This window comes from Watersipora subatra, chromosome 3 (genome assembly GCF_963576615.1).
Source record: "Watersipora subatra chromosome 3, tzWatSuba1.1, whole genome shotgun sequence".
NCBI lineage: Eukaryota > Metazoa > Bryozoa > Gymnolaemata > Cheilostomatida > Watersiporidae > Watersipora > Watersipora subatra.
Genome location: NC_088710.1, coordinates 30,143,343 through 30,161,481, shown reverse-complemented (window position 1 = coordinate 30,161,481; position 18,139 = coordinate 30,143,343). Strand labels below are relative to the sequence as shown.

The 18,139-nt window shown below is 30.6% G+C and overlaps 2 protein-coding genes across 2 annotated transcripts in view; one reads left to right on the top strand and one right to left on the bottom strand.

Moving 5' to 3' along the window:
• The window catches only part of LOC137390495 (caspase-6-like), a 528,030-nt gene that overhangs the window by 236,535 nt on the left and 273,356 nt on the right, over positions 1–18,139 (top strand). The window lies entirely within an intron of this gene.
• LOC137392153 (uncharacterized) lies at positions 204–10,513 on the bottom strand. Its single transcript, XM_068078785.1, has 6 exons — positions 10,454–10,513; positions 9,762–9,852; positions 9,332–9,396; positions 9,049–9,169; positions 1,417–1,551; positions 204–678 (listed from the first exon to the last, which is right to left on the bottom strand). Exons 1-6 carry the CDS (start codon positions 10,511–10,513, stop codon positions 485–487), a joined length of 666 nt encoding a protein of 221 aa, XP_067934886.1. The 3' UTR covers positions 204–484.

Here is an 18,139-nt window from a genome sequence, read left to right as displayed (position 1 = left end):
TGGTAGTTTTTTTGGTTTTGTGCTGACCCTCAACAATTTTTGAAATAATTTGGTTTCAAAAAGTATTGAAATAATTTATTATTTCAATCGTTATTCAAATCGTTGCCCGTTATTCAACTCGTTGTGTATAATTAGGAGTGTTACAGAAATAGCAATTGTATTTGCAGATAATATTGAATTATTCATGAGAAAAGCATCTCCCTTCAAAATGAATACAAAAATCATAAAAAAGCCATTTCTTTCACAAAAGATTACAAAAGCAAACAACAATTACAAACAGCAATCAACATTTTAAAAACGTGTTTAAAAAATCATGAAACCTCGAAATAGAAATTTAGTTTTTTAAAAGTTTTTATTTCCAAAAACTACTGTTAATCAGAATAAGGAAAAAACTGAGAAATAAGATAGCTACATTAATTGACTACCAATTATGAACAAGGTGACTGTGGCAAAGTAGAAAAAAACAAATTCCCAATGATCTTGCTTAGAGCTGGCTGTTAGGTGCTGTACTGCTTTTTAGGAAGTTGTGAGCTCTTGCACGCAATACCGCCAATGATCTGTGTGGGAGAGCCTCTTTAATTTTCAGCAAAATCGTTTTGGAAGGTACAGTTGTCTTATCTTGCCATAGCTTGCTGAGTACGTCTTTTTCCAACTGGGTCCATCTTGGTTTTTTGGTTCCTGAAAAATAAATGAGTCATTTAGTCGATTGTAAGTCATAAAAGTTGGAGGAGTTGCTGGAAATACAAAGCCGAACAACATGCAGTTTTTCTTCAATATAGCTTGTTGCAATAGTGAAAAATTCAAATTTTAAGGCAGCATACTATGCATTTGTAAAACTTATTTTCCCTGGTTTTTAGAGCTGCATTTCTATGAAAGAAAAACTTTGCCAAGGCAAAATAATTTTTTTTAAAGTATGGGGTAAAATTTGATTTTTTGCCCTATTATAGCAAATTCACTAGTAAATAATATAGACTTTGCACTTTTTATACGTGTTTACATAATAACTAAGCTAAAATCGCTAAATCTTGGTGTGAACACTTATTCGTGCCATTGCTATTAGTATTATTATACATACCACTTAGCATTGGTAGGCAAACGGAACATCCTACTATGGTTGTCAAGCTTTTAACCAATTCTTATAGTTTACAAACATAAAATGACATCGTACAATAAAACACCAATCTCTAACCCTTTTATACTAATTTTGAGGTCATCATTAATGGTTTACTATTAAGCTCCATGACACTAACTTTTTCTAACACGACATAAAAAAATAAGCCAGAATTAGAATTTTACAGGCTTTTATTGCAGACATGTTTGAACTGATGACACAATATTTTGTAAATAGTTACACGTGTCCAGCATGCAATTTAAATTATCAATGGTGATACAGAAGAATATAGATCATAATGCTACCTTGTCTTTCGGTCGCATCATGATTATCTGATACACTTATTGTTGCAATGCAGTCTGCATCGTTCTCACTCTCCTCTACTTCAACAAGATGGGTGATGGATTCCTCTTTACCATCACTATCACAACGTGTTTCACCTATATTAGACAATTTTATTGATACATAGTTATCACCTAAAAATATTTACCAAAAAATACCTAAGAGGATCACAAGCAGTGTTAAACCTGGTTAGCAATAAACCCTTAGGGTTTTTTAAAATATTTGATTCACTTAAATTTTACTCAGATTTACACAGATTACTTAAATTTTCTCAAACTGGCTTAGAGGCAAGAGTCACAGATGTTTCATTACTTCCAATCTGGCCAAAATTTAGCAAATTATTGTAATAGTAATATCAGTGATAACAGAATGTAATTCTTTTAAAAAACCAACAACTGCATAACATGCTGAAAAGTATGATCCTAGGATAATTGTCCATTGCCTAGCTTTCAATTATTAAGTATAGGTAAATGCTAGATATCACTTCATGCTTTTCAACTTTCAGTTAATAATAAGTGATATATAATGAGGTGTATTTAACGGATCACATATGGGGCTTTCATAATAATAAGAAATGTATAATTATGCATGTGTATAGAACAAATCACATATGAGGCTTCAATAATAATAAGTGATATACTTGGATTTATATAGAACAAAACACATATGGGGCTTCCATAATAAGAAGTGATATATAATGAGGTGTATTTAACGAATCACATATGGGGCTTTCATAGTAATAAGAGATATGTAATTATGCATGTGTATAGAACAAATCACATATGAGGCTTCAATAATAATAAGTGATATACTTGGATTTATTTAGAACAAAACACATATGGGGCTTCCATAATAAGAAGTGATATATAATGAAGTGTATTCGACGAATCACATATGGGGCTTTCATAATAATAAGAAATATATAATTATGCATGTGTATAGAACAAATCACATATGGGGCTTTCATAATAATAAGAGATATATAATTATGCAAGTGTATAGAACAAATCACATATGAGGCTTTTATAATAATAAATGATATATAATTATGCAAGTGTATAGAACAAATCACATATGGGGCTTTCATAATAATAAGAGATATATAATTATGAAAGTGTATAGAACAAATCACATATGGGGCTTTCATAATAATAAGAGATATATAATTATGCAAGTGTATAGAAAAAATCACATATGGGGCTTTCATAATAATAAGAGATATATAATTATGAAAGTGTATAGAACAAATCACATATGAGGCTTCAATAATAATAAGTGATATACTTGGATGTATATAGAACAAATCACATATGAGGCTTCAATAATAATAATTGATATACTTGGATGTATATAGAACAAATCACATATGGGGCTTCCATAATAATAAGTGATATATAATGAGGTCTATAGAGCGAATCACATATGGGGCTTTCATAATAATAAGAAATATATAATTATGCATGTGTATAGAACAAATCACTTGTGAGGCTTCTGTATTAATAAATGATATACTTGGATGTATATAGAACAAAACACATATGGGGCTTCCATAATAATAAGTGATATATAATGAGGTGTATAGAACGAATCACATATGGGGCTTTCATAATAATAAGAGATATATAATTATGCATGTGTATAGAACAAATCACATATATGGCTTTCATAATAAGAAGTGATATATAATTATGAAAGTGTATAGAACAAATCACATATGGGGCTTTCATAATAATAAGAGATATATAATTATGCAAGTGTATAGAACAAATCACATATGGGGCTTTCATAATAATAAGAGATATATAATTATGAAAGTGTATAGAACAAATCACATATGGGGCTTTCATAATAATAAGAGATTTATAATTATGCAAGTGTATAGAACAAATCACATATGGGGCTTTCATAATAATAAGAGATATATAATTATGAAAGTGTATAGAACAAATCACATATGAGGCTTCAATAATAATAAGTGATATACTTGGATGTATATAGAACAAATCACATATGAGGCTTCAATAATAATAATTGATATACTTGGATTTATTTAGAACAAAACACATATGGGGCTTCCATAATAAGAAGTGATATATACTGAAGTGTATTCAACGAATCACATATGGGGCTTTCATAATAATAAGAGATATATAATTATGCATGTGTATATAACGAATCGCATATGAGGCTTTCATAATAATAAGTATTATATAATGAAATGTATTCAACGAATCACATATGGGGCTTTCATAATAATAAGTATTATATAATGAAGTGTATTCAACGAATCACATATGGGGCTTTCATAATAATAAGTATTATATAATGAAGTGTATTCAACGAATCACATATGGGGCTTTCATAATAATAAGAAATATATAATTATGCATGTATATAGAACAAATCACATATGGGGCTTCCATAATAATAAGTGATATATAATGAGGTGTATAGAACAAATCACATATGGGGCTTTTATAATAATAAGAGTTATATAATTATGCATGTGTATAGAACAAATCACATATGAGGCTTCAATAATAATAAGTGATATACTTGGATGTATATAGAACAAAACACATATGGGGCTTCCATAATAATAAGTGATATATAATGAGGTCTATAGAACGAATCACATATGGGGCTTTTATAATAATAAGAGATATATAATTATGCATGTGTATAGAACAAATCACATATGAGGCTTCAATAATAATAAGTGATATACTTGGATTTATTTAGAACAAAACACATATGGGGCTTCCATAATAAGAAGTGATATATACTGAAGTGTATTCAACGAATCACATATAGGGCTTTCGTAATAATAAGAGATATATAATTATGCAAGTGTATAGAACAAATCACATATGGGGCTTTCATAATAATAAGAGATATATAATTATGCATGTGTATATAACGAATCGCATATGGGGCTTTCATAATAATAAGAAATATATAATTATGCATGTGTATAGAACAAATCACATATGAGGCATTCATAATAATAAGAGATATATAATTATGCATGTGTATAGAACAAATCACATATGAGGCTTCAATAATAATAAGTGATATACTTGGATGTATATAGAACAAATCACATATGAGGCTTCAATAATAATAATTGATATACTTGGATGTATATAGAACAAATCACATATGGGGCTTCCATAATAATAAGTGATATATAATGAGGTCTATAGAACGAATCACATATGGGGCTTTCATAATAATAAGAAATATATAATTATGCATGTGTATAGAACAAATCACTTGTGAGGCTTCTGTATTAATAAATGATATACTTGGATGTATATAGAACAAAACACATATGGGGCTTCCATAATAATAAGTGATATATAATGAGGTGTATAGAACGAATCACATATGGGGCTTTCATAATAATAAGAGATATATAATTATGCATGTGTATAGAACAAATCACATATATGGCTTTCATAATAAGAAGTGATATATAATTATGAAAGTGTATAGAACAAATCACATATGGGGCTTTCATAATAATAAGAGATATATAATTATGCAAGTGTATAGAACAAATCACATATGGGGCTTTCCTAATAATAATAGATATATAATTATGAAAGTGTATAGAACAAATCACATATGGGGCTTTCATAATAATAAGAGATTTATAATTATGCAAGTGTATAGAACAAATCACATATGGGGCTTTCATAATAATAAGAGATATATAATTATGAAAGTGTATAGAACAAATCACATATGAGGCTTCAATAATAATAAGTGATATACTTGGATGTATATAGAACAAATCACATATGAGGCTTCAATAATAATAATTGATATACTTGGATTTATTTAGAACAAAACACATATGGGGCTTCCATAATAAGAAGTGATATATACTGAAGTGTATTCAACGAATCACATATGGGGCTTTCATAATAATAAGAGATATATAATTATGCATGTGTATATAACGAATCGCATATGAGGCTTTCATAATAATAAGTATTATATAATGAAATGTATTCAACGAATCACATATGGGGCTTTCATAATAATAAGTATTATATAATGAAGTGTATTCAACGAATCACATATGGGGCTTTCATAATAATAAGTATTATATAATGAAGTGTATTCAACGAATCACATATGGGGCTTTCATAATAATAAGAAATATATAATTATGCATGTATATAGAACAAATCACATATGGGGCTTCCATAATAATAAGTGATATATAATGAGGTGTATAGAACAAATCACATATGGGGCTTTTATAATAATAAGAGTTATATAATTATGCATGTGTATAGAACAAATCACATATGAGGCTTCAATAATAATAAGTGATATACTTGGATGTATATAGAACAAAACACATATGGGGCTTCCATAATAATAAGTGATATATAATGAGGTCTATAGAACGAATCACATATGGGGCTTTTATAATAATAAGAGATATATAATTATGCATGTGTATAGAACAAATCACATATGGGGCTTTCATAATAATAAGAGATATATAATTATGCATGTGTATAGAACAAATCACATATGAGGCTTCAATAATAATAAGTGATATACTTGGATGTATATAGAACAAAACACATATGGGGCTTCCATAATAATAGGTGATATATAATGAGGTGTATAGAACGAATCACATATGGGGCTTTCATAATAATAAGAGATATATAATTATGCATGTGTATAGAACAAATCACATATGAGGCTTCAATAATAATAAGTGATATACTTGGATTTATTTAGAACAAAACATATATGGGGCTTCCATAATAGGAAGTGATATATACTGAAGTGTATTCAACGAATCACATATAGGGCTTTCGTAATAATAAGAGATATATAATTATGCAAGTGTATAGAACAAATCACATATGGGGCTTTCATAATAATAAGAGATATATAATTATGCATGTGTATATAACGAATCGCATATGGGGCTTTCATAATAATAAGAAATATATAATTATGCATGTGTATAGAACAAATCACATATGAGGCATTCATAATAATAAGAGATATATAATTATGCATGTGTATAGAACAAATCACATATGAGGCTTCAATAATAATAAGTGATATACTTGGATGTATATAGAACAAAACACATATGGGGCTTCCATAATAATAAGTGATATATAATGAGGTGTATAGAACAAATCACATATGGGGCTTTTATAATAATAAGAGTTATATAATTATGCATGTGTATAGAACAAATCACATATGAGGCTTCAATAATAATAAGTGATATACTTGGATGTATATAGAACAAAACACATATGGGGCTTCCATAATAATAAGTGATATATAATGAGGTGTATAGAACAAATCACATATGGGGCTTTTATAATAATAAGAGATATATAATTATGCAAGTGTATAGAACAAATCACATATGGGGCTTTCATAATAATAAGAGATATATAATTATGCATGTGTATAGAGCAAATCACATATGAGGCTTCAATAATAATAAGTGATATACTTGGATGTATATAGAACAAAACACATATGGGGCTTCCATAATAATAAGTGATATATAATGAGGTGTATAGAACAAATCACATATGGGGCTTTTATAATAATAAGAGTTATATAATTATGCATGTGTATAGAACAAATCACATATGAGGCTTCAATAATAATAAGTGATATACTTGGATGTATATAGAACAAAACACATATGGGGCTTCCATAATAATAAGTGATATATAATGAGGTGTATAGAACGAATCACATATGGGGCTTTCATAATAATAAGAGATATATAATTATGCATGTGTATAGAACAAATCACATATGAGGCTTCAATAATAATAAGTGATATGCTTGGATGTATATAGAACAAAACACATATGGGGCTTCCATAATAATAAGTGATATATAATGAGGTGTATAGAACGAATCACATATGGGGCTTTCATAATAATAAGAGATATATAATTATGCATGTGTATAGAACAAATCACATATGAGGCTTCAATAATAATAAGTGATATACTTGGATGTATATAGAACAAAACACATATGGGGCTTCAATAATAATAAGTGATATACTTGGATGTATATAGAACAAATCACATATAGGGCTTTCATAATAATAAGAGATATATAATTATGCAAGTGTATAGAACAAATCACATATGGGGCTTTTATAATAATAAGAGTTATATAATTATGCATGTGTATAGAACAAATCACATATGAGGCTTCAATAATAATAAGTGATATATTTGGATTTATATAGAACAAAACACATATGGGGCTTCCATAATAAGAAGTGATATATAATGAGGTGTATAGAACGAATCACATATGGGGCTTTCATAATAATAAGAGATATATAATTATGCATGTGTATAGAACAAATCACATATGAGGCTTCAATAATAATAAGTGATATACTTGGATGTATATAGAACAAAACACATATGGGGCTTCCATAATAATAAGTGATATATAATGAGGTGTATTTAACGAATCACATATGGGGCTTTCATAATAATAAGAGATATATAATTATGCAAGTGTATAGAACAAATCACATATGGGGCTTTTATAATAATAAGTGTTATATTTGGATGTATATAGAATGAATCTCATATGGGGATTTCATAATAATAAGGGATATTTTTTGGATGTATATAGAACGAATTACGTGTGTGGCTTCCGTAATAACAAGTGATATACTTGGATGACTATATAGAACAATACACATATGAGGCTTTCATAATAAGAAGTGATATATATTGTAGTGTATTTAACAAATCACATATGGAGCTTTCATAATAATAAGTGATATATTTGGATGTATATAGAATGAATCACATATGGGGATTTTTTCATAATCATAATAATAAATCATAATAATAAGGGATATTTTTTGGATGTATATAGAACGAATCACGTGTGTGGCTTCCATAATAAGATATATATATATGTATTTCTATGAAACAAATCTCATACGAAGCTTCCATAATAGTAATTTATATAAAGAGATGTTTGCAGAATTTAGCATAACTGACCATTCATAACAGTAAGTGATATAAGCAAGATAAATACAGTATATATCGTATATGGAGTATTCGTAATGACAAGTTTACATACATATATGTACATGATATAACATAAAGAGTTATTCACGGCAGTAAGTAATATGTACAAATATCTACAGGGTATTACATTAACTGAGAACTTGCAATATATATGTATATATAAATATAATTAAACACATGATAGAGCACATATGGTGTATTGACGATAGCCGTTTGTTTACAAACATGCTGTCTGAATGTAATAAACATTTGGAATTTTCATGTTGATATTTTGATAGTTTGACACGGAATGTTGGGTAATCAAAATTTGTCTAATGATTTCGAGTGCTGCTTTCTTAGAAGTCAGTAGCATCAGTAATATTCATTTTTATGAAATATAACAAGTAGCATATAGTTTAGCAGCAGTTAAGAATGACCGACAAGCAAACTTATGTGAAACACTGCTGTCATATTGGTCAGTTGCACAGCATTTTAGTTGCTATTTTCCATGGCAACTAGTAAATTATCACAAACCTTCAGGCTCCTCCTTAATAGTGTGATGGATCAATACAGAGGGATTACTGTGCATGGGTTCAGCAACTATTTTCACTTCCTGCAGTTGAACAAGCTGCATTTCTGGCTCTCCTATTAGGTGCTGTAACAATTAAATGAACAATTTTACTTGTTTTGTTTGACGCCTTTCGAAAGATTAACACATAGAGTGTTGCACTTTGTAACTAACTTGGGCAACATTAATGTACATAAATGATTTTCACACCATGTGTGATTACATCAAAAAGTAAATTAATGTTCCTACCTTAATCTGATGCATTTTAAGCCTTCGGTTCATGTTGTCAGCCCTGAATTGAACTGTCACTTCGCCTTAAATAAAACCAAAGTTCTTTCACGCAGTGAATGGTAAATATTCAATAGAAACACTAAAGCAATAATAGCCATGTTTTACTTGAATACCTAAAAAACTAGCCAGCACCTATATAGGAGAACTACTTCAGCCACAGCCGCTAACCAGCAACTGTGTAAAAACATTGAAAAGTTATTAATAACTAAGTATTTTGAAACAATAATACTAGCAGTTAGCAGGAAGATTTATAACACGTACGACTCAATACAAAAATGCCTATCAAAAAGTGCTAATTTGTCAAAGATGAAACGAGATCCCAAGATCACATAGCCTTTATTTTTGTACACAAATATCAAGCCTGTAGCCAACCCAAGTTTTAACGCACCTGCATGAAGTTCTGTAATGTTGGCAGTATACCATCTACCAGATGGAGGCCAAATGGCATTCACTAAATCTCCAACGTGCCAAGAAAACAACTATAAAAGCAATATCAATGTTTAATTTCTATACAATGCTTTCTCTATAACCCCCAAAAATATAGTTTTAGCTTTACATATACAATATATATAGAAAATGGTACAACAACTTAGACTTGTTAGAGTTTTCACAGAGCAATCCGTTTGCAGCTTAGTTGGCATGACATCTTGCATAATTTAAAAAGGTTTTTATAGGGCGATGCATTTAAAACAAAAACATTTTGCTTTTGTTGCATTTTTAAAACTTCTGCACTGTTCTCATCAGTATTCAACATACAATTTTGGTGCAATTTATTTGTTAAGTTATGCAACATCAGAACACAATTACTATACGTATAGCACTGATAGTTAGCCTATAGTCAAAATGCTATTGCTGATTTGCATCTCCTAGTGAAGTGAGCCTCATGTCGCATTATTGGTTAGATTATAGCCTTTTGGCAGTTAGCTAACAAGCATATCAGCGCAACTGGTAAACATGAAATATAGTGTATTCTATGAGAATATTTGTTTTTTAAGATATGATGAGTTTGACCTATGATGCCAATAGTAAAACAAAATAACATTGTATATCAATGTGAGGGATTACTGCCAATTTACTTACCGGTTCATCATTGCCTCGTTTACGTTTTGCCATCATTGCCATTGCGTTACGCCTTGCCATCACTAAAAACTAATGTTAGTAATTTAGGATCACGCTCGTGCTGTCGCTTGACAGTACATGCACTGCCACAAACAAAATGCAGCCAGATCAGGCAGCTAGCTGATCATCAACTATAAACTTGCCAAATAACACTGTATATCAATTATGACCCTAGTTCACATCAGCCTAGGCCCTAGAGTGACAAAGCCTACTGCTTATCATTTGATGACGCGTGGTTAGATTAAATCAACAATGGCCAAGCAATGGTTCACTGATGCTGACCTAGCTCAAGCTATAAATTAACCACAAGAATGCTGACTTGGGCAATCAACTTTTGACACAGCCTGCTGCATCTTACTTGTTTGACAAATATCCAAGCACATAATGTTGGAAAATATTACTAGAGTAACTCGTTAGTGAAATACAGTCATGTCTGCAAGTCCTCACTGATTTTGTCCTCTAAACTCACTTTTCTCCATCTGAATACCTTCAAACTGCATATCATCTTGTAGCAAATGATGTCAGGCACATGATAAACATAATTTAAAAATTTAAAAATTAAAATTCATTTAATTGATGATTTAAACAAAACATATGTAAGCGGCACACCCAAATAAATTAGCACCATGAAAACTGAAAGTTTTTAAAACTTGATTAACATATGAAATGTAGCTAATGAAATATTATGTGAAGTGTTAATAAAAATTGCAAAAAAACTAAAGACATAGATAAAAAACATTAATCCAGAAAATTAAAGCATACATATAGATAGACATAACTTTTCATCCGTTTCCAGGAGAGAGTTGGGTGTACAATAAGTTTCTGTTCTAATCTAGTTATAAAGAAGTCTACACTCTTTAAGAATATAATATGAAATGAATAAGAAAACGGGTTGCTAGAAATTTATATAAAACTGGAAAAGAATCATCGTATTGCAAATAGTGACAACATAAAGGCAGCGGTGATTTCATTTATTTCTTTTACTTCATGGGGGCAATACTGAAACATATATTTTTAAAGGTAGGAGGATGCTGAAGAGTGATGAATCTCACCAAGGTAAACAGTTTGAGCAGTTTTTAGTTGTACATTTGAATATGAATCAGCAGCAATAAGGCATTGGACCTGATTGCAGGCTCATTTGCACCTGTGGTTATTTCATTATGTTATTGGATTGGCAACTAGCTGATAATAAACAAGTTAACAGGAATTGACGCTATAAAATTCTACAATTATTATTAATGAACATTACATGAATTGTTTACATGCCATTTAGCAATGAACAAACTCTTAATTTATTATCTATCATGGAAGAACATAACACTCAAAAAAGAATTAATGGCAAAGTTCATAGGAACTAAGGTATTTTCAAAATAATGGCCATAGTACTATAGTAAGTCACTTTTCGATCCGGTCCGCTTACTAAGAATTGTGTACAGGGCGATTTCAATATGCTTACTAGGATGTTTATCATTAATTTATGGCAAACATCCTGGTAAGCATTTCAAATCCGTATTCTTTTGTTTGGTCTAATACCATCAATCACTCGTTAAATCTTACTCATTCACAGTACTCCCATCGCATTCCATAAACGTTTACAATACGATCAGTTACTCGTTCAACTATAGAAGCAATAACTTACAACAAATATAACTAACGATACCAAGACCAAAATAACAGAATAGAATACATTGATTTGAATCATCCATCAATAAAGACATATTCTTGAAAAAACCTTTACATTTAGTGTAAAATTTGTGTTAAAAGTTATTAATAAAAGTGAATATTCAAGCTACTATCCATGACTTATGCCTGATAGCTTTATTTTGCAAAGGTATATTTCCAACCATGTCATCATCCTTAAAATACCTTGATTAATTATCTGTCGTTGGTGCAGAGCTTACGGCTGACTTTAAAGTTACCTTTGAAATTATTAGGAAACTATCCCAAAACTGCAGATCTAATTAAATGGATACACAAAAAGCATAAGCCCATAACTGACAAAAGCGAAAAACCTCTCATCGCTATATCAAATTAACTAATGCCATACTTTAATTAAATTTTACCGCTGATGCATTTAAAATTAGATGCAAAAAGTCAAGACCGGCTAAAAGACAAAACTCATCAATAAAATTAATTTAGGTTATCGCTGACGTCATTACTTTCATTTACTATATAACAAGGCAACATTTTTGTGTCTCATCAGCAACACCCAAGCTGTGGAGAGATAGACATCAACATTGTGAATTTACCAATCGTTTTACTGAAAAATTGATGAGTCCAATGCTGAATGAGTGCTGACAATTTTGCTGCCGCTTTTGGTACAGAGCGAATATTTATTACCCTCTGGTTCAATAGCTTTGAATATCAATTTAACTTTCATTTCCCAAATATACTTTCAGTGTATAATTCTAATAACTCGCTTTAAATAGTTTTTTGATTCACAGTGACACAGAAGGTAAAAAGACCAAACCCAGAGAAAAACCACCAAAATGATGCATAATACCCGAATGGACATATTTTTAATTGACCTCATGACTATCAAGATGTTTAGTCAATTCGCTCAATAGAATGGCTGGTGTTTTTGGGTTAAAGATCATAGTAGAGTTATCAGTCTTTTCTTCTGGATTCAAAGGTTCAGTGATTTCAATTATGGACATTCTTAACGGCTGCTGATGCCAAACTAAATCTTATGTAATTTTATGAAATTTTAATTTTAGCTTAGAGGATAACAACTATACAGTAATTTACCTTCACTCGGTATCAAAATTAATGCAATGCCAATTCACTGGCATTCCTGAAAAAGCTCAGAACTTCAGATTTCAAACCCTTACCGATGTTAACCATAAATTAATGGTAAGCATTCTAAACACTGACATTCCTAAAACTATTGCTCTGGAAATTACTATTTGAAATGCTTACTGATGTGTACCATAAATTAATGATAAGCATCCTAGTAAGCATATGGAAGATGCCCTGTACAAAATTCTTAGTAAACAGATCGAAAAGTGGCTTACTAATAATACTACTAGCTGAGCAGCTTGATGCCAGCAGAAATTTCTAGCTAACTAGAAATAAGAGAAAATCGCTAAAGAAAAGCTATTGTTCCAGAGTGAGATTGTTGTAGTGAGATTGTTCCAAATCTGCTAAGTTATATGTTTAAGTATGAAAAGCGCAAGGGTTGTTTGATTCAAGCCTATCGATTTAGTACTACTTTTTGTGTTTTAAACAAAGGTTTGTTATATTTTATTACATTTAATCAATTTCAAATATATTATGAACTTAAACTGTGCAATGATGATGCAACGTTACATACAATATGTGTTAAAGTAGCCTGCACACATAGCAGATTTGTAGGAGTGTTTTACAAAAACTTGCTAAGCAAAATAAAACTGCGCCGGTACTTATTAACCTAGGGCATATAATTCCTCACCTTTTTTTAACAACGCGCAGGGATCGATCCGCATCATGTGATTTGCACCAATATGCAAGATGCACCTAACTATAATTCCTCTTAATTCGTAGACCCTATTATGCTTGTCATAGAAACATGTTTATTAAATCAGTGAACTAATAGAAAATTGAGTCTGTAAAATTCTATAGCTAACCAGATAGCCATTGTAGAGCTCTGCCCTTTGCTGCTAAAACCACTTATCTCCCTTAAAGTGGTTTTTCGCTGCGCCGCTGGTCAAATTTGCTCTGATTAATTAATTTGAGCAAAATTCTATTACATAATTCCTTCATCTATTATGTAATTTAAGTTCATCAACGAAGGATTATTAATTCCTGTGTTAATTTGTAATGAGCAGTTCTATCCGCAGTTCCCTTAACAGATTTTGAGAATTCTGCAGATAAAACTACTTATCAGCTTTTAAGTAGTTTTATGCGCAGTTGAGGGAATATGATTCATGCAATGTCTGCATCTGAAACTATTTATGAAATTTAATAAAGGCAACAGACAAAATTTCAAAGCTTACTAAACAAATATTATCTCTTTTTACCTGTTTTTAAATTTGGACAGCTCACAAAAACGAGCGTTTACTTACATATTGGTATCTTAAGAACCTGACAACTCTCTAAAAAGCAGCGACACGTTTTAGAAGACAAGATACGGTATGAAAGATCTAAACATTTGTTGAGACCATATTTTGATTGTTCAAAGTTATACAGTCAAAAAATATACCAGTTCAGAAGAGTTTGAGTATATGCAGAGTCTTTTAAAATCTGTTACAATGGTAAAAAAACATTTATCCATCAGAATGTTGATCAGCTAGCAGCGAATAAAATTGCTCTCGCAACAAGAAATAGAAAAGTAAGTTTGCATAAAGATTTATATACTTTACTTGTTTTATACTTTACATACTGTCCAAAGCAATCTCAATATGGCAATTTTCAGTTAATTTGCAATATAAATCTGCATGGGACATTCTTCATATACCATTTAATTATTCTCCATACCCTTTTTTAATGTAAATTATCTTACAAATATAGTGCATTTGATTGGTTATAGCTGTTTGGATTAAAAGTTATGGTGCGTTTACACTGGCCGACACCGACTCCGATTAGGTGCCAATACCCCGACTCAGACAGGTACCTCCGACATTTCACGTATGGGTGCCGACACCGACTCCCACTTTACATTGCAACGATCAAACGATTTTTGTCGGTACCAACAGCCAATCACAGCGTTTCGCCGTTCTGACTTTCACCCGACCACTCGAAGACGAGTACACATAAAAATCAAAGCGCTTGATGTGGAAAATTATATACTAGTACTACACTACTACTACTGCTTACTACTTACTTTTACTGTTCTACTGATTGTATTGTTGATGAGTTTCATACTCAGCTCGGAGTTGTATTCGCTATTCTTGCTGCTCAATAAACGATAAACGCTATACATTTTTCAACACTTCGCGAAATCTTCCTTTTGGCATACTTCTTATGTCCTTACGAGCTACACATATAACTTTTCTATTAAAAAATGATTACACGATTTAGCGGATATCACCAATTTTGTTAAAGCTCAAAAGTTTCTGACGACTTGTCTTTGATTTGAAAATGTCATAATAACTTCTCAGTTTTTTTGTTTTCTAGTGCATACTGCTTTGTAGACAATCAGTTATTTTTCAGTTTTCCTGACTTATTTTTTATAATAAATCACTCCCATATTTCAAGAAATTTAATTTTATTATTTTCAGCAAACGATCTACTTTGTGACTGCCGCATATGGCATCACATTTACACATATGTAATATCGAATCATGCAGCACATCTCAATTCAGCATCAAAGCTTTGTACAGACATTACACTCAAACATTTATTTCATGCGTGATTTTGCCCAGTCATTTTTAGGCCAATGAAATATGCCTCAAATGTGTTATCTTCATATTCAAGCAAAATGGTTTGAACACCATGTAGAAATTGATTAAAGTAGATTCAATTACAAACTAAAGCGGATGATATATTTTTCTTCCTTTATAACATATTGGTAGCCAATACGAATAGGTCAAACAATTCAACATGACATATCCAAAAAATTTGCCGGCAGCAATATATAGCTCTTGCACAAGTCTGCAACTGCTCTTAAACCCATTTAGTTGTTCTCTGCAGTAACATTTATCAATGATGGACAGCAAATTCTCTTTGCATTTCTTTACTGTGCACCATCTATTATATCAGCTTTTCTTTAATGCATAAATTTACAAATATATATAGTTTCAGGTTTGCGTACTTTTTAAAAAAATTGTTGTGAATGGTTTCATCAATATTTTACATACTGTAGCTTCAAACATTAATGTTGAGTCATTACAACATTTAAAAAACTTGTAGTTTTACACTGATGCACCTTTCCTAGCATATTATAAATGCATCTTTATTTCTATAGGTTCGAGCATATATGGGGATGTATACTCTTATAACAAGATATGCAAAGTGCATATAGGAATATCAGTGCTAATGTAGCATGCAGCTTACCCATGTGTATCCAATGAAGTGACGAGTATAATAAGGTCTACGGTATGGCTTAGCATGCTAGGGTTGGTAACTCTAGCTTGGAAATTTATTGTAATTCAGTTATACGCTAAGTATTCAATAGTTTATGAATTATTCATTGTAGTTATTATTTGTAGTTTGGTAGTTCGGTTCACTCTTGTTCATTCACTAAAATGATTTGACAGATCATAGCAACCGAATTGCCTTGGTATAACAGCATGCTACAGTGACTAACGAGCAAAATTAAGTGTATTCAACAACATGACCCAGTGAAAGGGCTAGCATGATCATGGGTGTACGCTAAGAGTATAATTCTTTAAAAAATGTGGGGTATTAGTCGTTGACATTCTAATAGTGACAATTGTTGTTGAAGGATTGTGAGAACAAACTTCAATTATTTATTTGTGTTAAGCTTACAAGATACATTACGGTGTACTACTAAAAAATAATTATCATTAATGCATGATCTGTATATAAGGCGTTTTAAACTATTACGGAGAGATGAAAAACTCATTACAGATGACACGCCTTACAATGTCATAGTCTGCACTTTATAGCAGCACCGACTGTCATTAAATATAAGTACATACACATATATAATATATTTACATATTATGAAAAATATATACAGCTAATAAAGCTACATGTAAATGCGTACGAAGTTTACATGTTTAGTTATGTATGCACATTCACAAGTACATCATTAATTAGCTTGATACAAAAAGAATCCTATTAACATATGATGCACACACGTATATCCATTTATTTTACAAAAGTAAATCTCCCAGCAGAATTCTAAGTCAATGGGGAAGTATGGTTAATTGGAAGTCATCTTCAGATACTGGGGATAGCTAATAAAAATTGTATACATTTATCCCCACAGGTTTACATAAATGGGTATGCAAATTAATATACAGATGAAGAGAATAATAGACTAATTAATTTTGATGTAATTTTTTTTGTACATTCTATTACTTGCAGATGTTAGAAAAAAGCCCATGCAATTATGTTTGTGAATGCGAACATCTATAGAAATAGAAATGTGCATGCCATGTAGCCATAAAAAATCAAATCAAGATTCAAAATGATACATTCTAACTCAGCTAAGTACATGGGCTTTCAAGTAGCCAGTAAAAACTACATTTTAATCAAATATATAGCTTTTTATGACACATGCTGATGTTGCGTTTGATTTTGAATTTCCTTGTTGTGCTGCGAAGACCATAACAACAATAAACTTTAAACTCTTTTTTGAGTCGTCTTTTCTCCATTATATATAAATATGTACCATAAGGGTGGAGCAACTCCATGAGATTATATTACAATAATCATCCTTATAATGTCAATACTACAAACATAGCTTATAAAAACACCCATTTGTAATGTTATAGCCCATTTTGCCATTTTATCGGGGCTTTTGTCATAACACAATGATTTGACAAAGTCATGTTGAAATAAATGTGAGAGATGAAGAATTTGTAGAAACTTGAATGTATGATGAGACTTGTATAAAATTAAAAATCACAGAACAAATGCATTTTTAATGCTATATAGCATTAAATTATTTAACAGGATGATATTCTAAAAACCTTTAATCTAGTTTATGTGCAAACTGGCAGTTCATATTAAAATGCCATAATAACATTTATTCACTAC

What these genes read in the sequence shown, in the direction of transcription:
- LOC137392153 (XM_068078785.1), bottom strand. Translation starts at nt 10,513, where the DNA reads ATGGCAAGGCGTAACGCAATGGCAATGATGGCAAAACGTAAACGAGGC. An exon ending in AACGAGGCAATGATGAACCG is followed by an intron (nt 9,853 to 10,453) that starts GTAAGTAAATTG and finishes TTGCTTTTATAG; the next exon opens with TTGTTTTCTTGGCACGTTGG. An exon ending in TTAAAATGCATCAGATTAAG is followed by an intron (nt 9,170 to 9,331) that starts GTAGGAACATTA and finishes TAATTGTTACAG; the next exon opens with CACCTAATAGGAGAGCCAGA.